This window comes from Hippopotamus amphibius, chromosome 3 (assembly GCF_030028045.1).
Source record: "Hippopotamus amphibius kiboko isolate mHipAmp2 chromosome 3, mHipAmp2.hap2, whole genome shotgun sequence".
Classification (NCBI taxonomy): domain Eukaryota; kingdom Metazoa; phylum Chordata; class Mammalia; order Artiodactyla; family Hippopotamidae; genus Hippopotamus; species Hippopotamus amphibius.
Window position 1 is genome coordinate 94,088,071 of NC_080188.1, and position 16,193 is coordinate 94,104,263.

At 38.9% G+C, this 16,193-nt stretch overlaps 1 protein-coding gene across 2 annotated transcripts in view; it reads right to left on the minus strand.

The window, feature by feature from the left end:
• Window positions 1-16,193, minus strand: part of MARCHF1 (membrane associated ring-CH-type finger 1) — a 336,705-nt gene that overhangs the window by 36,739 nt on the left and 283,773 nt on the right. For both annotated transcript variants that reach the window (XM_057727283.1, XM_057727282.1), the window contains one exon: window positions 10,163-10,343. In XM_057727283.1, coding sequence (XP_057583266.1) covers window positions 10,163-10,343 — 181 coding nt within the window. The remainder of the gene's footprint in view (window positions 1-10,162; window positions 10,344-16,193) is intronic.

Here is a 16,193-nt window from a genome sequence, read left to right on the forward strand (position 1 = left end):
TTTGATTAGTTATGATTTTTTTAAAGAAATCAGAAGAGATTAAGCTAAATCTAGAATTTTGGCCTCATTTGGAATAGTTGATTTAGCAACACTCAACTAGAGTCTATTAAGTAGCTATCACTCTGTTTAAAGCAGGCATGTCTGTTTCAGAGTGCCACAGTCTCTTCCACTCCCTACTGCATGCCTGGTGCTGCCTTATTTGCCATTTATCTTCTTAAAACCAGGCTGCTTCATTCATTTATCTTACCTGCCTAGCTCCTGATAGGAAGTGAATTCTCTGTGGAACTGAGCAGCTCTCCACAGACACGTGGTAATTTTTCTCAGCCAACTTGGGCAGGGTTGGCTAACAATATATCAACTTTTGCATTAAACTAACTCTACATTTACAGAAACATTAGCCTTCAAGAAAACAGAATCTTTCTTAGACTCAACTAAACATTCAGTCTACACTGGTTTTCCTGGTTGTGCCAAAGAGAAGATGGCTTTAAGCCCAGCCTGCCTCTTTTCTTAGGGTTGGGAGTCTTCCATGTAGAGGAAGCTTGCTGTCAAGAATCATTTGAATTTGCTTGGCTTTTTTAGCTTTTAACAACCTGTTTACAACTTATAAGAGAAGAGTGTGGCCTGGACCCTCTAGCTTCTAGTTTCCTCCTAGGACGCCTTGGGTACTAAGCCACCCTACACACTCCGCTCTCCTCTCTCTGCTTCTTTCCTCCTCCACTTCCTCCTCCCTTTCTTCTTCCCTGTCTTCCTTTAGTCATGCTTTCACCTGCTTTTTTTTTTTGAATTGGAGAGAGTGTGTCTTGTTTTTCCCATGATGGTTTGCTCTAAAGGGTAACAAGATTGAGAAAGCACATGCATTACTTCTTCAGGACTTGAACTTGGACTCTGTTACTCAGCATCCTGTCCTGTACAACCTGAGCTACTGTGGGTGTGAAGGATTCTCTCTATATGAGTTTTTCTTTTTCTTCTGAACATTTAAAATTCATTTAATGTGAGATCCCTTCCTTCCTTCCTCTCTCTCTTCCATCCTTCCTTCCTTCTTTCTTTTTCTTTCTTCCTTCCTTCCTTCCTTCCTCCCTCCCTTTCCTTCCTCCCTTTCCTTCCTTCCTTCTTTTTTCTTTTTCTTTCTTTCTTTCTTTCTTTCTTTCTTTCTTTCTTTCTTTCTTTCTTTCTTTCTTTCTTTCTTTCTTCCTTCCTTCCTTCCTTCCTTCCTTCCTTCCTTCCTTCCTTCCTTCCTTTCTTTCTTTCTTTTTCTTTCTTTTCTTCCTTCTTTCCTTCTTTCTTTCCCTTCCTTTTCTTTCTTCCTTCCTTCCTCTCTTTCAGATTCCTCACTTTGCTTTTCATGAAATCACAGAATTTTATGTTGGAAGAAACTCAAAAGACAAACTTGTCCAGACTCCTTGTTTTACAGATGAAGAAACTAAGGCAAGTCTCGGACAGATTCAGTTTCAGGACCAGAATTAAAAGCTGATCTTCTAACTTGTAGCTCTTTCCTTTACTATTTGAGTTGATTATTTGTCTTTTTAAATTTAGCTCCTCTCCTTATATTTCAGTTAAAAGAGGATCTAACCATATGAATCATCCCTGGACTATAGGGTTCTCTGTGTTTTGGGAGTGGTGTGTGGAGTCCCCCGGTGAAAGGTCCTTATGGTGGAAGCACTGTTGTCTTCTAGGAAAACCTCTTCTCTTTGCTACATGTCTCTGTGTGGAGGGATCTCCCTTAGCGGGGCATAGCTGGCCTGTCTCTGCGCATCAGTCACTACTTTACCGGAGAGCATGGGAAAGAGAACGGGCTATGGATTGCCTCCTGACCCACTGCCCCCACATTTTATAATGTTTCATGCTGTACAGTTCACAGGAGCAGGTCCTGCCATATCTGGCTGGCTGAGTAAGTCAGCCTAATTTGGGGCAAAGCGTTCATATGCAAGGTGGTAGCATTGGTATGATGAGGCTGTAGGTGGTGTATCTATGTGGGAAATGAGAAAAAAGGAGCCACTTGATGGTACCAGTGAGAGAAGAGTAGAAAATTGGAAAGAAGCTGGCTTGTGAGGGATTGATCCTCTTTTGGAGTGAAATCTTCCAGCCATCGACTTCACGATAATGTTGATAGCATCACACACACCTGTTGATGGGCTAGGTGGGGCTAGACACTATTCTCCCAGATAGATCATATCAAAGTCTCCCTCATGTCTCTCTTACCTGTCAATCCAATAGAAAAGGAATTTGATTTGGTTTAAATTGTCTTTCAAAAGGCCATGTTGATTCTCAGTGCCTTATGTTTCAAAAAATTAAACCAAAAATTAGGGGAAATTTTTCCTTATGTTTTATGCCAAGATTTGAGATGTTGGAATAATGAATTAAGAAAAAAATCCCAGCCAAGAGAGAAAAATGCTATGAAAGTAATTTGAAACTCAATCATTCCACCATCCTAAAAAAAATGAAACTGAAAGATGAATGTAAATATACTTCTTTCCCATAAAAAACTCAATCATAAGATGATGCTTCGGGGAAAGCTTCACTTGTGACTGTGTGTGTGTGCGCGCGCGCACGCGCAGATGTGCGTCTGCTTCTTTTGATGCATTTATGCTTTCCCTATGGGTCTCTGTAACACTGATTCCATCATTTTAACCATAGTTTATGTTTCAAATATCAAAATACACAGTATATAAAAGAAGTTCCATTTGGTGTGTCCCTTATTCTTGGCAAAAGAAAAATAGATTTTCCCAAGTGGGGGACTATGTCTAGTTAAAGGCTTCAATAGAAAATGTAAGTTGTGTTTCTTTCCATATTTAGAATATTAACTCCAGGTGATGTTCTAACCAAGCCAGTGAGGTTATATTCAAGGGATAATGTTCAAAGAGAAAAACTGAACTAAATTAGGATACAATTGGGACATCTAGTAAGGAAGTACTGAAAAGAAATGTTCTAGCCAACAATGATTATTCAGGGATTGTTTACTTAAGTCTCCTTTAGGAGACCTGCCAAATCCTGTTCTGTTTCCCCAGATGTCCAGTTGGTGACTAATACCTTCTTGATTATCCCAGGTTATGAGAAGCATGAAGAACAAAAGAGAAGAGACAGTCACTTTGCTATGTGTCTACAGTTATTGCAAAAAAACTCTCTTGATATGATGGTCTCACAATAAAGACTCAGTATGTGGCAGCTTGCTCTCTCTGAATGACCTGTCCCATCCCCACAAAAGGTTCTTGACCCTCACACCACCACCCACCAACTACCATGCCTTTCAAATTGATTACAACATACTGTAATTTAGTCATCCTTTCCCATCCTTCTTGCAGGGGACTTGCTCTCTGAGAGCAGGGTTTTTTTGTCTGGTTCCCTACTGAGCACCACTGACACGTAGTAGATACTACAGGGAGCTGGGTGAATGGGTGAACTGGACCCATTGGTGCCTTCTCTGCTGTGGGCTTCAGTCTGACTAGAGGGAGGACTATTTATGGATGGAAGCTTCTCAAAAGATCTGCTGCTGCCCAGAGAAGAATATTTCTATTTCGAACCAATTATTCTATAATACTAATCCCAGTTGACTACACAGTTGCTTTTTTGTTTTTGAAATTTTAAAGACTAATCGACCAAGTGTTTCCTCAAAAGACAAAAGGACGAGGCAATGTAATAACTCCCAGGTACCTATTAGAAAAATACGTGAGATGCTTGTATTTTCCATCTTGTGATTACCTGACACAGACATGTTGGTATTGTTATCGACACACCCTGGAATGTTATTTTAATTGAAATGTCAATTATAGTTCAATTGAGAATATGAGTGTAAGGCAATAAAACAAATAACAACAACAAGAAACAAAACAAGAAAAACATTTTAGTGGGAAAGATGATGCCCCAATTGAATTGAAATAGTTTTCTTTTAATGATCTTTTTTTTATTTTGTGGTTTATTTCAAACATCAAAATACACAGTATATAAAAATTCCATTCAGTGTGTCCCTTACCCTTGGCAAAAGAAAAATAGATTTTCCCAAGGTGGGGGACTGTGTCCAGTTAAAGACTGCAATGAAAATATAACATAAGTGAAGTGGTTCTTTTCATATCTAGAATACTAACACCAGGTATTAGTAACCAGTATTTCTAATCATCCCTAGAGACACTACCACCAGTGGACAGTGAGAAATCTGTGTGGAAAGCTTACCTGAGCATTTGGAGACGGTGAGTTTGAGAACGGAATCACTGCCTACGAGTATCCTAAATCACTGAGGGCTGAAATATCGTGGAACTGAAGCTCAGCAAGAAGATGGGAGAATGCGCATGCATTGCCAGTTATGAGTGTGGATTTTCCGCAAGAAGTATAAAGGAAGCTTTGTCTAGCCCTGTACTAGAGCAGAGATTTTCCTTGGTTCCAGGCTTATCTGTTCGTGAAGAAATAAAACAGCAAACCTACTCCCCATAAGTGGGTTCTGATCATAGGGGAACAGCCTGGAGACATCAGCACTTAATTTACTGAGGGCTTTCTTATCAAGTAAGCCCAAGCAATTTGAGTAAAATTGGGAAGTAAGAAGGATGCCATGGAGAAATTCAAGAACCCTACACTGATGCCAGCATGACACACCTGCTAAAACCCTTGCCAACCATCAAAGGGAGTTGTGCAGAAGTTCATCTAGAACTGACTTCGGCCTTTTATAGATCTAATTCTATAACTTTTGATTTTGTTGTTTTTGTTGTTTAAAGTGAAAAAGCAGGTAGCTAAGTAATATGTTGAATAAAGGCTACGGGAGGAGCCCAGGAGTGAAGCGGATGCTCTGAGAGCAGGAAGAAAGAGAAACAACAAAAAGCAGCGAGAAGGGCTTTCAAAGCGCAGCAGGCTGGCAAAGCAGAGTGAAGAAAAACAGCCTTAGATGTGTTTCAAACCACCGGGGCTGTTCATGTTTTCAGCCTGCAGAATAATTGATGTTTACATAATGATGTAACTAAGTATTAGGCAAATATATTGGGTGAAACAACCGTGCTTTAAAATGAAGGTTTTACAAACTATGGTTACCAAAGGGGAAAGGGGGGAGGGATAAATTAGGACTTTGGGATTAACACACACACATTACTATGTATATAAAACAGATAAATAGCACAGGGAACTATACTCAGTATTCTGTGATAACCTATAAGGGAAAAGACTCTGAAAAAGTCTATATATATTGAACTGAATCACTGTGCTGTGCACCTGAAACAAACACAATATTGTAAATCAACTATACTTCAATAATAAAATAAAATTAAAAAAAGATTTCAGGAACAATTTTATTCTGGAAAGTTTTAATTTGAAAGATTTCCACTAGATAGTTTAAATAAAAACTGAAGTTTTGACGCTTAAAGGGCGAGGTTCCCAGCGCTCACAGCCGTGAGATGCCGTGCAGCAAGCACACGCTGTAGAATCAGGGAACTCGGGGTGTGAGACAGCAAGCCGCTCATTTCCTGGTCTGTAAAGTGGGCTTCATGTGCCTACACACAATGGTGCTGTAATGAGGATGAAATTAGTTGAATGCTATATTCCAAATACCTGCACAGAATAGAAAATTCAGTCTGTGGTGGTGGCATTAGTGAAATTGCAAATCACCCATAATGATAAGTCAAGGATGCATTCTGAATTTCTTTTATGTGTGATTACGTATGATTGTTCAGTAGGGTGCTAGAAGCTGCTGGCTAGGAATCTGACCACATTACTTCCTGGTCTATTTTTAAGGCTACGAACTGCAAGAGCTCCAGCTCAGCAGAGAATCAGTAACATCCTTGGGGTGATTGACTTGCCTTAGTAACTTGCACTGCCTCTTGGCTCTTCTGAAAGATGGATGCCACATCAAATTAAGGAGGGGAAAAAATTAACACAGTAGTTGTTAAATCCTGTGTTCCTAATTTTTTAAAAATAGATATTTCAAGTAAAGCATTGTAAGTTCCTACAGTGGAAATGTAGAAATATAAAAATGCTGTGCAGCACAGGGAACTGTATTCAATATCCTGGGATAAACCATAATGGAAAAGCATGTGAATAAGAATGTATATATATATATATGTATAACTGAATCACTTTGCTGCACAGCAGGAATTAACACAACATTGTAAATCAACTATACTTTAATAAATTAAATCTAAAAATATCAAAATGATTATTTCTTTTTATTTAGCTTAAGTTCTACAGAACTTATATTTATGAACTTTCCAGTATTCAGCTGTTTTTGATCTATAAAAATGACAAATGTGTATGGTTTGACCTAATTTTTACTAAAGCAAAGGTAATTGAATTGATTCACTGTCTCATTTTAATTGTAGAAATCAGACAAGGAATTAAAGAATGCATGGACTGGCATATTTTGTATTATATATTTGTCAAATAGTTTGTAAATGGAAAACCACATAGACGGCGGCTCTTTTAGGGGAGGACACACAGTGTCAGGAGCATTTGCTCCGCTCAGAAGCGTAGCTTTCTGTTCAGCAGCTGGCTTCTCCCATTCAGGAGTGATTCAGATCTGAGCACCATGCAATTCTTCAGCTTCAAAACAGATTAGTTTACTCACCCTAACCGACATTGCGTGCAGTTCCAGACTGCGCTGAGTCATTGCTGTGCTTTCTATATTTTTGACTTTTCTGGACCCAGAGAATTATTTCTGATTCTTGGTAACTCAGTAGAGTAATGAGACTTCTATTGAGTGTTATAAAAGTAGCTGAGCTACTGACTTAAAGGTGATGAAAATTGCTTTTTCTCAAATAAGCCCTTGATTGTATTTAGACTTTAAAGATTTTCTTCTGGAAACATTAGGATACCTCAGTGAATTCACTAACTGTAGGTTTTGGTGTAGTAATAGCAGCAATTAACTAAGTAAGCTTTCACCGATATCTTTAGAGGCTATTAAGCCCCAAGTTTCGTCAGGCTATGAAGATTTGCACCTTTCTACTTTAAGAAATCATTTCATCTCAACAGACTCTCCTGCCTTCATCAGCTAATGATAGGAATTCAGAATCATTAGCTAAATTAATTGTTTCATGTGGCTGGTCTTTAGAATGTTATAAACTGTAATAGAATTACTGAGTTGAGAGCAATTAATTGGATGTACTTTGAATATATTCTAATTAAATGCTATACCTGTCATTCTTAATGACCACTTAAAAACCACCAAAAGAAAACTGTTGATGAATCTTAGTGCCATGAAAATAAACCATCCAGAACTATTTAAATATGCCTCCTGTCTATATAGTTCACATCACTTCAAAACCTGAAAAGTCATTTCAGATACAGCCGTTGAAGTATTATCCCAGGGCCCCACAATTTTAAGGGAGAAATTGCAAATGTGGAACCCTTTTTCTAGGTTTCTAAAGCCCATGCATCATAGAGGCAGGAACAGTGTGCCTTTCTCATGTCTGGGACTGTGTTAGACCAGGAGTTGAAAATTCAGATCTGTACACCAGAGCCACAGAGATGCTCACATGAGAGATCTCTCGGGATCAGAAGGAGGGAGGGCTGAGAAATGCAGGGACCCTGAGGGCAAACAACCTTCCAAAGGGGCCAGCCGCCCACCAGCAACCCTGGTTATTGTCTTCAGGGAATGTGGTTCCAGTCACGCCAGATACCATGGTTTTCAAACAAATACAGATGTGTGGGATTTTACATGAAATAATCACTGATTCAAATTTTCAGCCCTGTGGGTCGAGTAAAACATCCGCGGGCTGTCGGGAAGCAGCGTCTGGATTAGACTCTGACATCCTCTGGAGGTACATAAAATGAAGGATGTTGACATGTTGCCCTTCATCCATACTTATGACCAATCAAAGGAAACACTCATAAAAAGAAACCAGGGTATTTCATTGATCAACAGATAGGAGGTGCCCACTAGGTTGCTGCAACATATGATTTTTTAAAAATTTTATTGGCGTATAGTTGCTTTACAATGTTGTGTTAGTTTCTGCTATACAGCAAAGTGAATCAGTAATATATGTATATATATCCCCTCATTTTTAGATTTCCTTCCCATTTAGGTCACCACAGAGCACTGAGTAAAGTTCCCTGTGCTATACAGTAGTTTCTCATTAGTTATCTATTTTATACATAGCAGTGTATGTATGTCAATCTCGATCTCCCAATTCACCCAATCCCCCCCTTACCCCCTTTGGTATCCATAAGTTTGTTCTCTACGTCTGTGACTCTATTTCTGCTTTGCAGATAAGTCCATCTATACCATTTTTCTAGATTCCACATATAAGCAATATTATATATTTGTTTTTCTCTTTCTTACTTCACTCTGTAGGTCTTTAGGTCTATCCATGTCTCTGCAAATGGCACTATTTTGTTCCTTTTTATGTCTGAGTATTAAGATTAAAAAGATGTATTCACTGTCTTTCTCCAGTTTAGAAACATGTTAGTTGAGGGGAAAAAAAAAGATCTCTTGAAAAGATTGTAACTTATTGGCAATGGAATACTAAGAAAAGATCAAAGTTGTATATCAGGGGCGATTCTAGAAAAGGTGACGGTAGAAGAAGACTTTCCAAAGCCCATGTAGCATCATGCATTGTTTATGATACAAAAATGGGGGAGGGATAGGTAGATAGTATGAAGAAGAGAAAATTAGAATATTTTATCTTAGATTGTTTTCCCCAAATTGAAATATTATTTTTGACAAAGTTGAAATGAAAATTTGGTATAGACGTAGGTTAATAAAAATGGAGAACTATACAGACGTTATGAAACAATTGGTACTTCCCTGAGGGGTAAGAAGAGAAATTTACAGAATCACAGAGCACAACGTGTCATTTAGTGGCTCCAGAAAGCACATAGCATCCTTCAGTGGATAAAGCAAAGGGCAAGGAGGAAGGGTCCGTTTCTATTTCTGGCATCGATTGCTTTGGGACCTGGAAGATCAGAGTGTCACCTTTTGGCACTCAGGTCAGCCCACCTGTTAAAAAAAAATCCATAACTCAAAGGTATTTTGTGCACCAGTTTTGACATCTATAAACCACTGGCGGATTTTAAAAATCAAGGCTACCACAAAAGCAGGCACTGTTTCCTCTCCCTCTCTGTGGTTTACAGAATTCACGAAGAATTGCAATGGCCAGCCACCAATCAAATGCCTATTGGAATATTCCTGTTTGCTTTATTTTACATCTCTGCTTCTCCTGGAACCCATTACTTTTTTCTACTTTTTATCCACTTTTTCTTTGCATGAAATTTAAATGAAAAAGCAGCTCTAGGCAGATTCGTTATTTACATTGCAGTTTCCATACTCTCCTTTGGACACTGAGGCATCCATATATATAAGGCTGCAGTTAGGCAAAAAAGATGTTAACATGCTAAAATCCAGGGTCCCAGCTATCACGCATGAAGTCTATAAGGTTTATTGTCTTTGTTTGCATCTTTTACAAGTTATCCTTTGCCAGTGTTGCTTTAGATGCTGACTTTAACTCAATTCTTACCTTCATTCTTTAGAAAAATATAACACAAATGAAAATTTGAAGATTAAATTTATAGATAAAAATACTTACCTCTCTTGCAGCTTGATGCACAATATGGGAAAATAATACTTTTTCTTTCTATCTACTGTAATTATACTTGAACCATCAAACCAAATCCCCAGATAAAGGAAAACACAGAAAAGAGTCCACACCTTACAAAAGAGATCATTCCCTTCCATTACCTCACGCCTGGCTTTCAAGAAATGAGGTGAGTTCTTATTGTTTAATCTATGTGATCTGTTATCTAACCTTTTCCAGAATTGACTTCAGTAAATATAATGTTCTCACACCTCCCATCAATTCAATTACTTTGACCCACAGGTATATTTTTGCAAACACACACGCATATACACACACACACATGCACATGCTTTTCTTGACGTTGAAGAGTGATACAAAAATCAGAGACCCTAGAATCTAAACCAGAAGTAGGGAGGATTATCTGCAAACACTTGGCTGCATTCTCCATGTTGAGCCCAACCCAAGTTGGGCTTAGTGGATATTAGCATCTCAGTGGATATTAGCATGTTAGCAGAATCTTACTGTGGAAAGAAGTTTTTAATATGTATGTATAACTGAATTGCTTTGCTGTACACCTGAAACTAACACAACATTGTAATTTTTATTGAAGTCAGCTATACTTCAATAAAGAAAAAGCCTGCTTTGCTGGCTCTCTCAAAACGGTCCCCGTGACACCCTACCTTCCGGAGGGGCTTGAGCTTGGTCTCCATGATGAAGTCGTACTTGCACAGCTCGCAGCAGCGCGTGTCGGAGCTCTTGATCCACTGGTGAAGGCAGGCCTGGTGCACGAAGCGCAGGGTGCCCGTGCAGCGACAGGGCGTGATGAGCGGGCTCTCCTCATCCCCTTCGCAGTGGCAGATCCTGGGGAGGACACAGCAGCCAGGTGAGACCTCTCAGGGAGCACACGGCATCCTCCTACCGTGCATCCCAGGCTGCGTTAGAAACTGCAACCTCACATTCAGAACCACAGACATTTCACTTTAAGTTAATACGAGAGCTGCATCTGTGGCCAGCGTTAATTTCCTTTCACTTGTACTAGTCATTGCGGACTCTTAAGTCATGTTCAAAGGCATTAGACATCCGTGCGTCAAAAATGCCCAATCATTCCTGCACGGACATCAATTTTAATGGCACAGCTACTGACCTATGTCCCCGCCTCATCTGTTAAAGGTCAGTGTCCATGAACACAAGCTTGCTTTTGTATATAACATGATGACTTAGTGTTCTAAGGAATGTTGGAATTTGGTAGCTTTATTTTGGTGATCGTTTTAGAGGGTGTATACTTTACTACATATGGTATCCTACCTACCAATGGGGAATAATTCTGAAAATTTTTAATATGTTACCATGGAATACAGTGAATATAGAAGGTCTCAGCTTAGAAATATTACAAAGATTTTCCTAGGAAGATGCACACATATTTGGTCACAACAATGGCCTGAACTGTCAATAATCAACATTGTCACAAAAATTATTGGTTACAGAAAGTTCAAGTACAGTAAATCCTACTGTTTTAAAATGTTAATTACTACCCCTTCCAAGGAATTCCCAGCTCACGTAGTCTATTGAATTACTCTGACTTCTAGTGTCATAGATTCATGGTCCATGAAATCTTCATTATTCTCATCTTCAAAATTAAAAAAAAAATTGTTTTCTTCATTGGATGAGATAAGCTTTTCATACCCCCACATCACCAATTCAAATCTTAGAATTTCAATAATTCTTATTATCTAACCTTCTGTTAGAAGTTGTTACTAAATTTGATTAGAAATACTGCTTGAAATCTGTTAGAAATATGAATGGAATGTTCCAAAAATACCTGTATCATTATTTTTTTTGGATCAGCATCACAGTGGCAGGCTGGAAGAATGTTTGTATTGCTGCTACTGCTCTTTGCTTTCAGCCCTCTTCTCCAGGAGCAGGTTTTATAGAGTGGATTTTAAAATATATTTATCTAGCTCAGCTGCCTCCCCAGGGGAAATGCAATGGTTGGTCAGATTGTTACTGCAACGAGATACAGGAATTGAAACCCAACACTCCCCAAACCTCAAAATAAAGAAGTATGACACAGTACACTAGTATCTCGGATCTCTTTTTCTTAAGTAAAGATAAAGTAAGCAAAGAGGAATACTGGCTTCAAAAGTCTTTTGGGGGGAGTGACAGGATGAGAACACAGAAAAGTTCCAAATCAGCATCTACCTCCACCTGGACAGAGTTAGGAAGTAGCAGTGCTGGATGTCGCAGCACGTGTCAAAGGCTGGCATGGTGGGGAAAAACTAAAAATCATCTCAGAGCCTATTCTTTAATATGAAAGCCTGCGATATGCCCTCTTTCCAAATGTGTAGGTCTTAGGATCAGGGCTTAAGTGTACTTTATATCATACCTATCACTGATAGAGTGTCGGTCAGTAGATGTTTGTTGACTAAAGAAATTGTCCAGTCAACACACTATGACTTAGTATAAACGCAACCAGTGAAAAAAAATCTGAGTTCCTATAGCACATCAATTTGTTGCAATATTTATTTTTTGAAGCCACTGAAATTATACATCATGAGCTGCTGAGATTTCTAAAGTCCTTTGAACCTCTTCTCTACCTGACTCCACACAAAGGTACTCCCTTAGATCAGGGGCCAGCACACTGTGGCCCGATTCTTCCTGCTGTGTGTTTTGGTGAATAAAGTTTTACTGGACCACACCCACACACATTTCTGGGTGTATTATTTAGAGCTGTGTTGGACTGTAGACCTGAGAGTTGATGCAGAGGCCATGTAGCCACAAAGACTATCATCTTCACTACCTGGTCCTCTACAGGAAACCTTTGCCTTAAACATGATGATTCTGAGTTAAAGACAATGCCTATGACCCACAATGATGAAAATAGGGTTTACAGAATAAATCACCCCAACTTCTGCAAGTAACAAAAGTTGGATTAAAGGTTTCAGAGAGAAGCACACTATAAAAATGAAAACCCCTCCTGGCCTCCTCTGAAGCCTGCTGATCCACAACAGCCTGTAGGGACAGGGAGTAAAGTTTCTTATTTGAAAATGAAAAATTTGCAGTTAATGGCATCTGATAATTCATTACTGAAAAAAGGGGTCAAATGCTGCACAGCTGCCAAGACGATTCTGAGGCTCTGATTCTTTTTTGCTAACTTGAAATAGTAATTCATCATAAAGCAGATGTAAACTGGGACCTCGCTGATTACTAATTTCGGACTGACCACAACCGTTGCCTGACCGTAGTCAAGACTTCTTATATCTTACAGATTCTTCTTAAAAAACTTCTCCTGAAACTCTTACCTGAAGCATCACCAGCAATATCATTTTTTCATAAACTTAAGATTATTTCCCATAGGAAAAATCAAAAGCTTGGTTCATTTTCATTCCCATTTCACAAGATTTTTTTTTTTTACATGTTTTTAGCATTTTGAACTTTCTCTAAATTACCCAACTCAGGTTGGCTCCCAATAGTCTTTTTCAGACCATGCTGAAATTGTTCTAAATGGATTTAAAAGCTAAATATCTACTTCAAATATCTACTAGAAGTGAAAATAAAGTGACAGAGCCATTACAGGAAGAATTAAACCATTCTTAAATTGATACACTTCACACAAACCATCATTGCTAAATTATAAATGAAAACAGAGTAATAAAAATATAAACATGCTTTTTTCCCAATAGAATAATTGTGTAGAGAAAGTGATTTCAATACTCAAATAAAAATGCATTGTAAAATAATCATAATTTTGATGCATTTTTACCTTATGGGAAATTGAGACGCGGGAATTAAGTGATTTTTTAAAATTTTTGATGATCTACATTGGCGTCTGTCACCTAGTGGCAGGAACAGGTTGAATTCGCAGATTTTAGTGACATTTTAGTATTTTAACTGGCTGCTCACAGTCCAACCAGCATATGTTAGGCTTTACCATTTATGACTTGAATAAACCTCTACTTTCATATAATTTCTAGTTTTCTGTAAAGTGTAGACCACAAAATGCTATTAAGCAAATTAAATTTTAGAAAGTGTGCGTTTGTGTGTCTGTGTGTGTTTGTGGGTTCAAGTTGCCCCTTAACGTTTGAGTTTTAAGAAAAGTAGGCTTTTTCTTCCGTCTTATATATCTTAAAATGACCTCCACTGCCACCCCTTCACCCCTTACCAAGGTTTCTTGGCTCAGGAAGAATAATATTTTTTATGCATAAGTTTTTTAAAAAAATAACTCACCACTTAAAAAAATCTTTGTGAGGGCTATAGTGATTATGTAACTTTAGAATTCTTTTCATTCATTCATTCATTCATTGACATTTTCTTATTTCCTGCCACATGCAAAGAAAATCAGACACTAGCATCAGTACCTAGGGTGACTTGAGAGGGAAAGAAAAGAACTTGGAGGCAGGGACCCTATTTAGGCAATGATTACAATCGTCTAGGTATTAAGAATCGGGAACAATGTGGTGACACTGGGGAGGAGATGGGAGAGAGCCTGCAGAGTGTGTCAGGATCCCCGAGGACCTTGCTTGGTTTCCATGACAACTAGCCTTGGCAGCGAAGCACATCTACAACATGGGACCCTTAAAGGCAGTCATCCCTGTAAACTTCAGACAGCATCACAACTCTCTTCCCATATTCCATGCCATTTTTTCCCCTTCCTCTGTCCACTCATTCCCCTACCTACATTTTCTTCCATATTCCTTTCCAAGTAAACAAGCTTTAAATACAGTACTTACAGACACTGCTATGTTTGTAATGGTTTAATTTGGATGTTAATCTTTACTCAAAACTAGTCATCATGCTTCAGAGTTTAGCACCCATTCTTAGCCTTTCAAAGAACCACCCCTTTGTTTTATTGACTTTTTAAAATTGCTTTTTAATTTCTACTTTATTTCCTATCTGATCTTTATTATTCCCTTCCTTCTGCTCACTTTAGGTTTTGTCTGTTCTTCTTTTTCCTGTTCTTTTAGGTGGTAGGTTAAGTTGTTTATTTAAGATTTTTCTTTTCTTTTCTTTTCTTTTCTTTTTTTTTTTTTCTGAGGAGGCCTGTATTGCTATGAACTTCGCACTAAGAACTGCTTTTGCTGCATCCTGTAGATTTTGTATGGCTGTGTTTTGACATCCATTCTTAGAATTCAATGTTTTAAGCTAAAAAATGACCAGACTGCATGGTGGGCAGAAACCGTGCTGAAAGGTAGTAAGCAGTGGATGAGGAATTCGTGCTCAGGTAAATGAGTGAGGAGATATAGTCTCTCCTTTTGAGAATTATAGCAGAGCAGTGAAAGGATGGTGGACTAGAAAAACATTGTTTTCATTGTTTCATTTTGTTTGTAACAGTAAAATCTATATGTGTTCATAAGCAGAAATGGAGGGGCCACAGAGAGGCAGACATTTGAAGAAACAGTCAGGCAAGAGAATGACCCACTGTTAAATGAAACTTCTTGAGAAGCCAGGAGAGTGTGGGGAAAGAAAGGATGGTAGAGGAAGACCTTTGGACAAGTGCAAAAATATCCAGTGGGGAAACAGACACCGTTTCCTGTGAGCCACAGGTAGAGGAGAAACAGCAGATGACGATGGAGAGGAGGTGGGGGCAGGGAAGGTACAGCAGCTGGGCCTGGGGGGGTCTTACTCTCTTCCCTGATATGACAGACAACAGGTAACTAAAGAGAAGGCAGGAAGGGACGGGGCATTACAGAGACTGTAATGATCAAAGAAAGCCACTGGGAGAATGTGATGGAAAATAAAGGAGGCATGAATATCTGAATTGTGGAGCAGCTGTGAGGTCCCTGGTGAGATGAGACAGCATGGATTTACGGTCGTCGCTCTGTGACTCGGTACGTGGAGCAGTCAGAGAGGTCCTACAGAGAGTAGCACAGTCCCACTGTCCCAAGATCACTAGGTCAGGATGGGGAAGGGTGAGGAGTTAAGGATTCTGGCACATCAGAGAAGACGGTGTGAAAATAGCTGTCACAGAGTCTAGATGAACTGAGCAGGGAAGCCAGTGAAACCACCTCATGATCACTGTCTTATGAGAAAAGGATGGGTCTGAGAGACCAGCAGACACAATGATGCTGAAGAACTGATGTTGAAAATGGGAGGAAATGGGACAAAGACTGTCTCTGTGTAGAGTATGCATTCATCTTCCCATGGATGAATTTGTTTCCCTTCTGTTGCATTTTTTTCCATTGTCACAGAAAAAATAAAAATAAAAAATAGAGAATTATTTGGTGCTTGAGGTTCACAAGCAGATCCAATCCTGACTCACACCCTTGTTCTCTGCTCCAGTAAACTGGAGAAGTTCTCTGTTTACTCATGTGTAAAATGAGGTCCAAAATAACTCTTAGGGTGTCATGAGGATTAAATAAAAGAGTACATGTTTGGCATACAGTGGGTGATGTAGTACTTAATTTTGTTATGTCTGATTTGTTGATTTTATCACAGGATCATGAGATTAATACTACTGCTACTACTACTATTAATTTGGTTTATCTATGTTATTGCTTTCAGTGCACTGGGACCAACAGCTTTTAGCAGCTAGTTTGTTAAGTCGGTTAGAGCAAGCGCTTGTAAGGCCAAGGTCATGCATGTGACTCCACCCAGGTGAATTAGTTATGACACACTTGAATCCCTAGGTTAGTCAAGTCACAGACATGTCTCAGAGAAATCTTGGCACAGGGCTGTGCTTAGATCTGTGTAGGGTAAAACTGGGATTGGATTCAG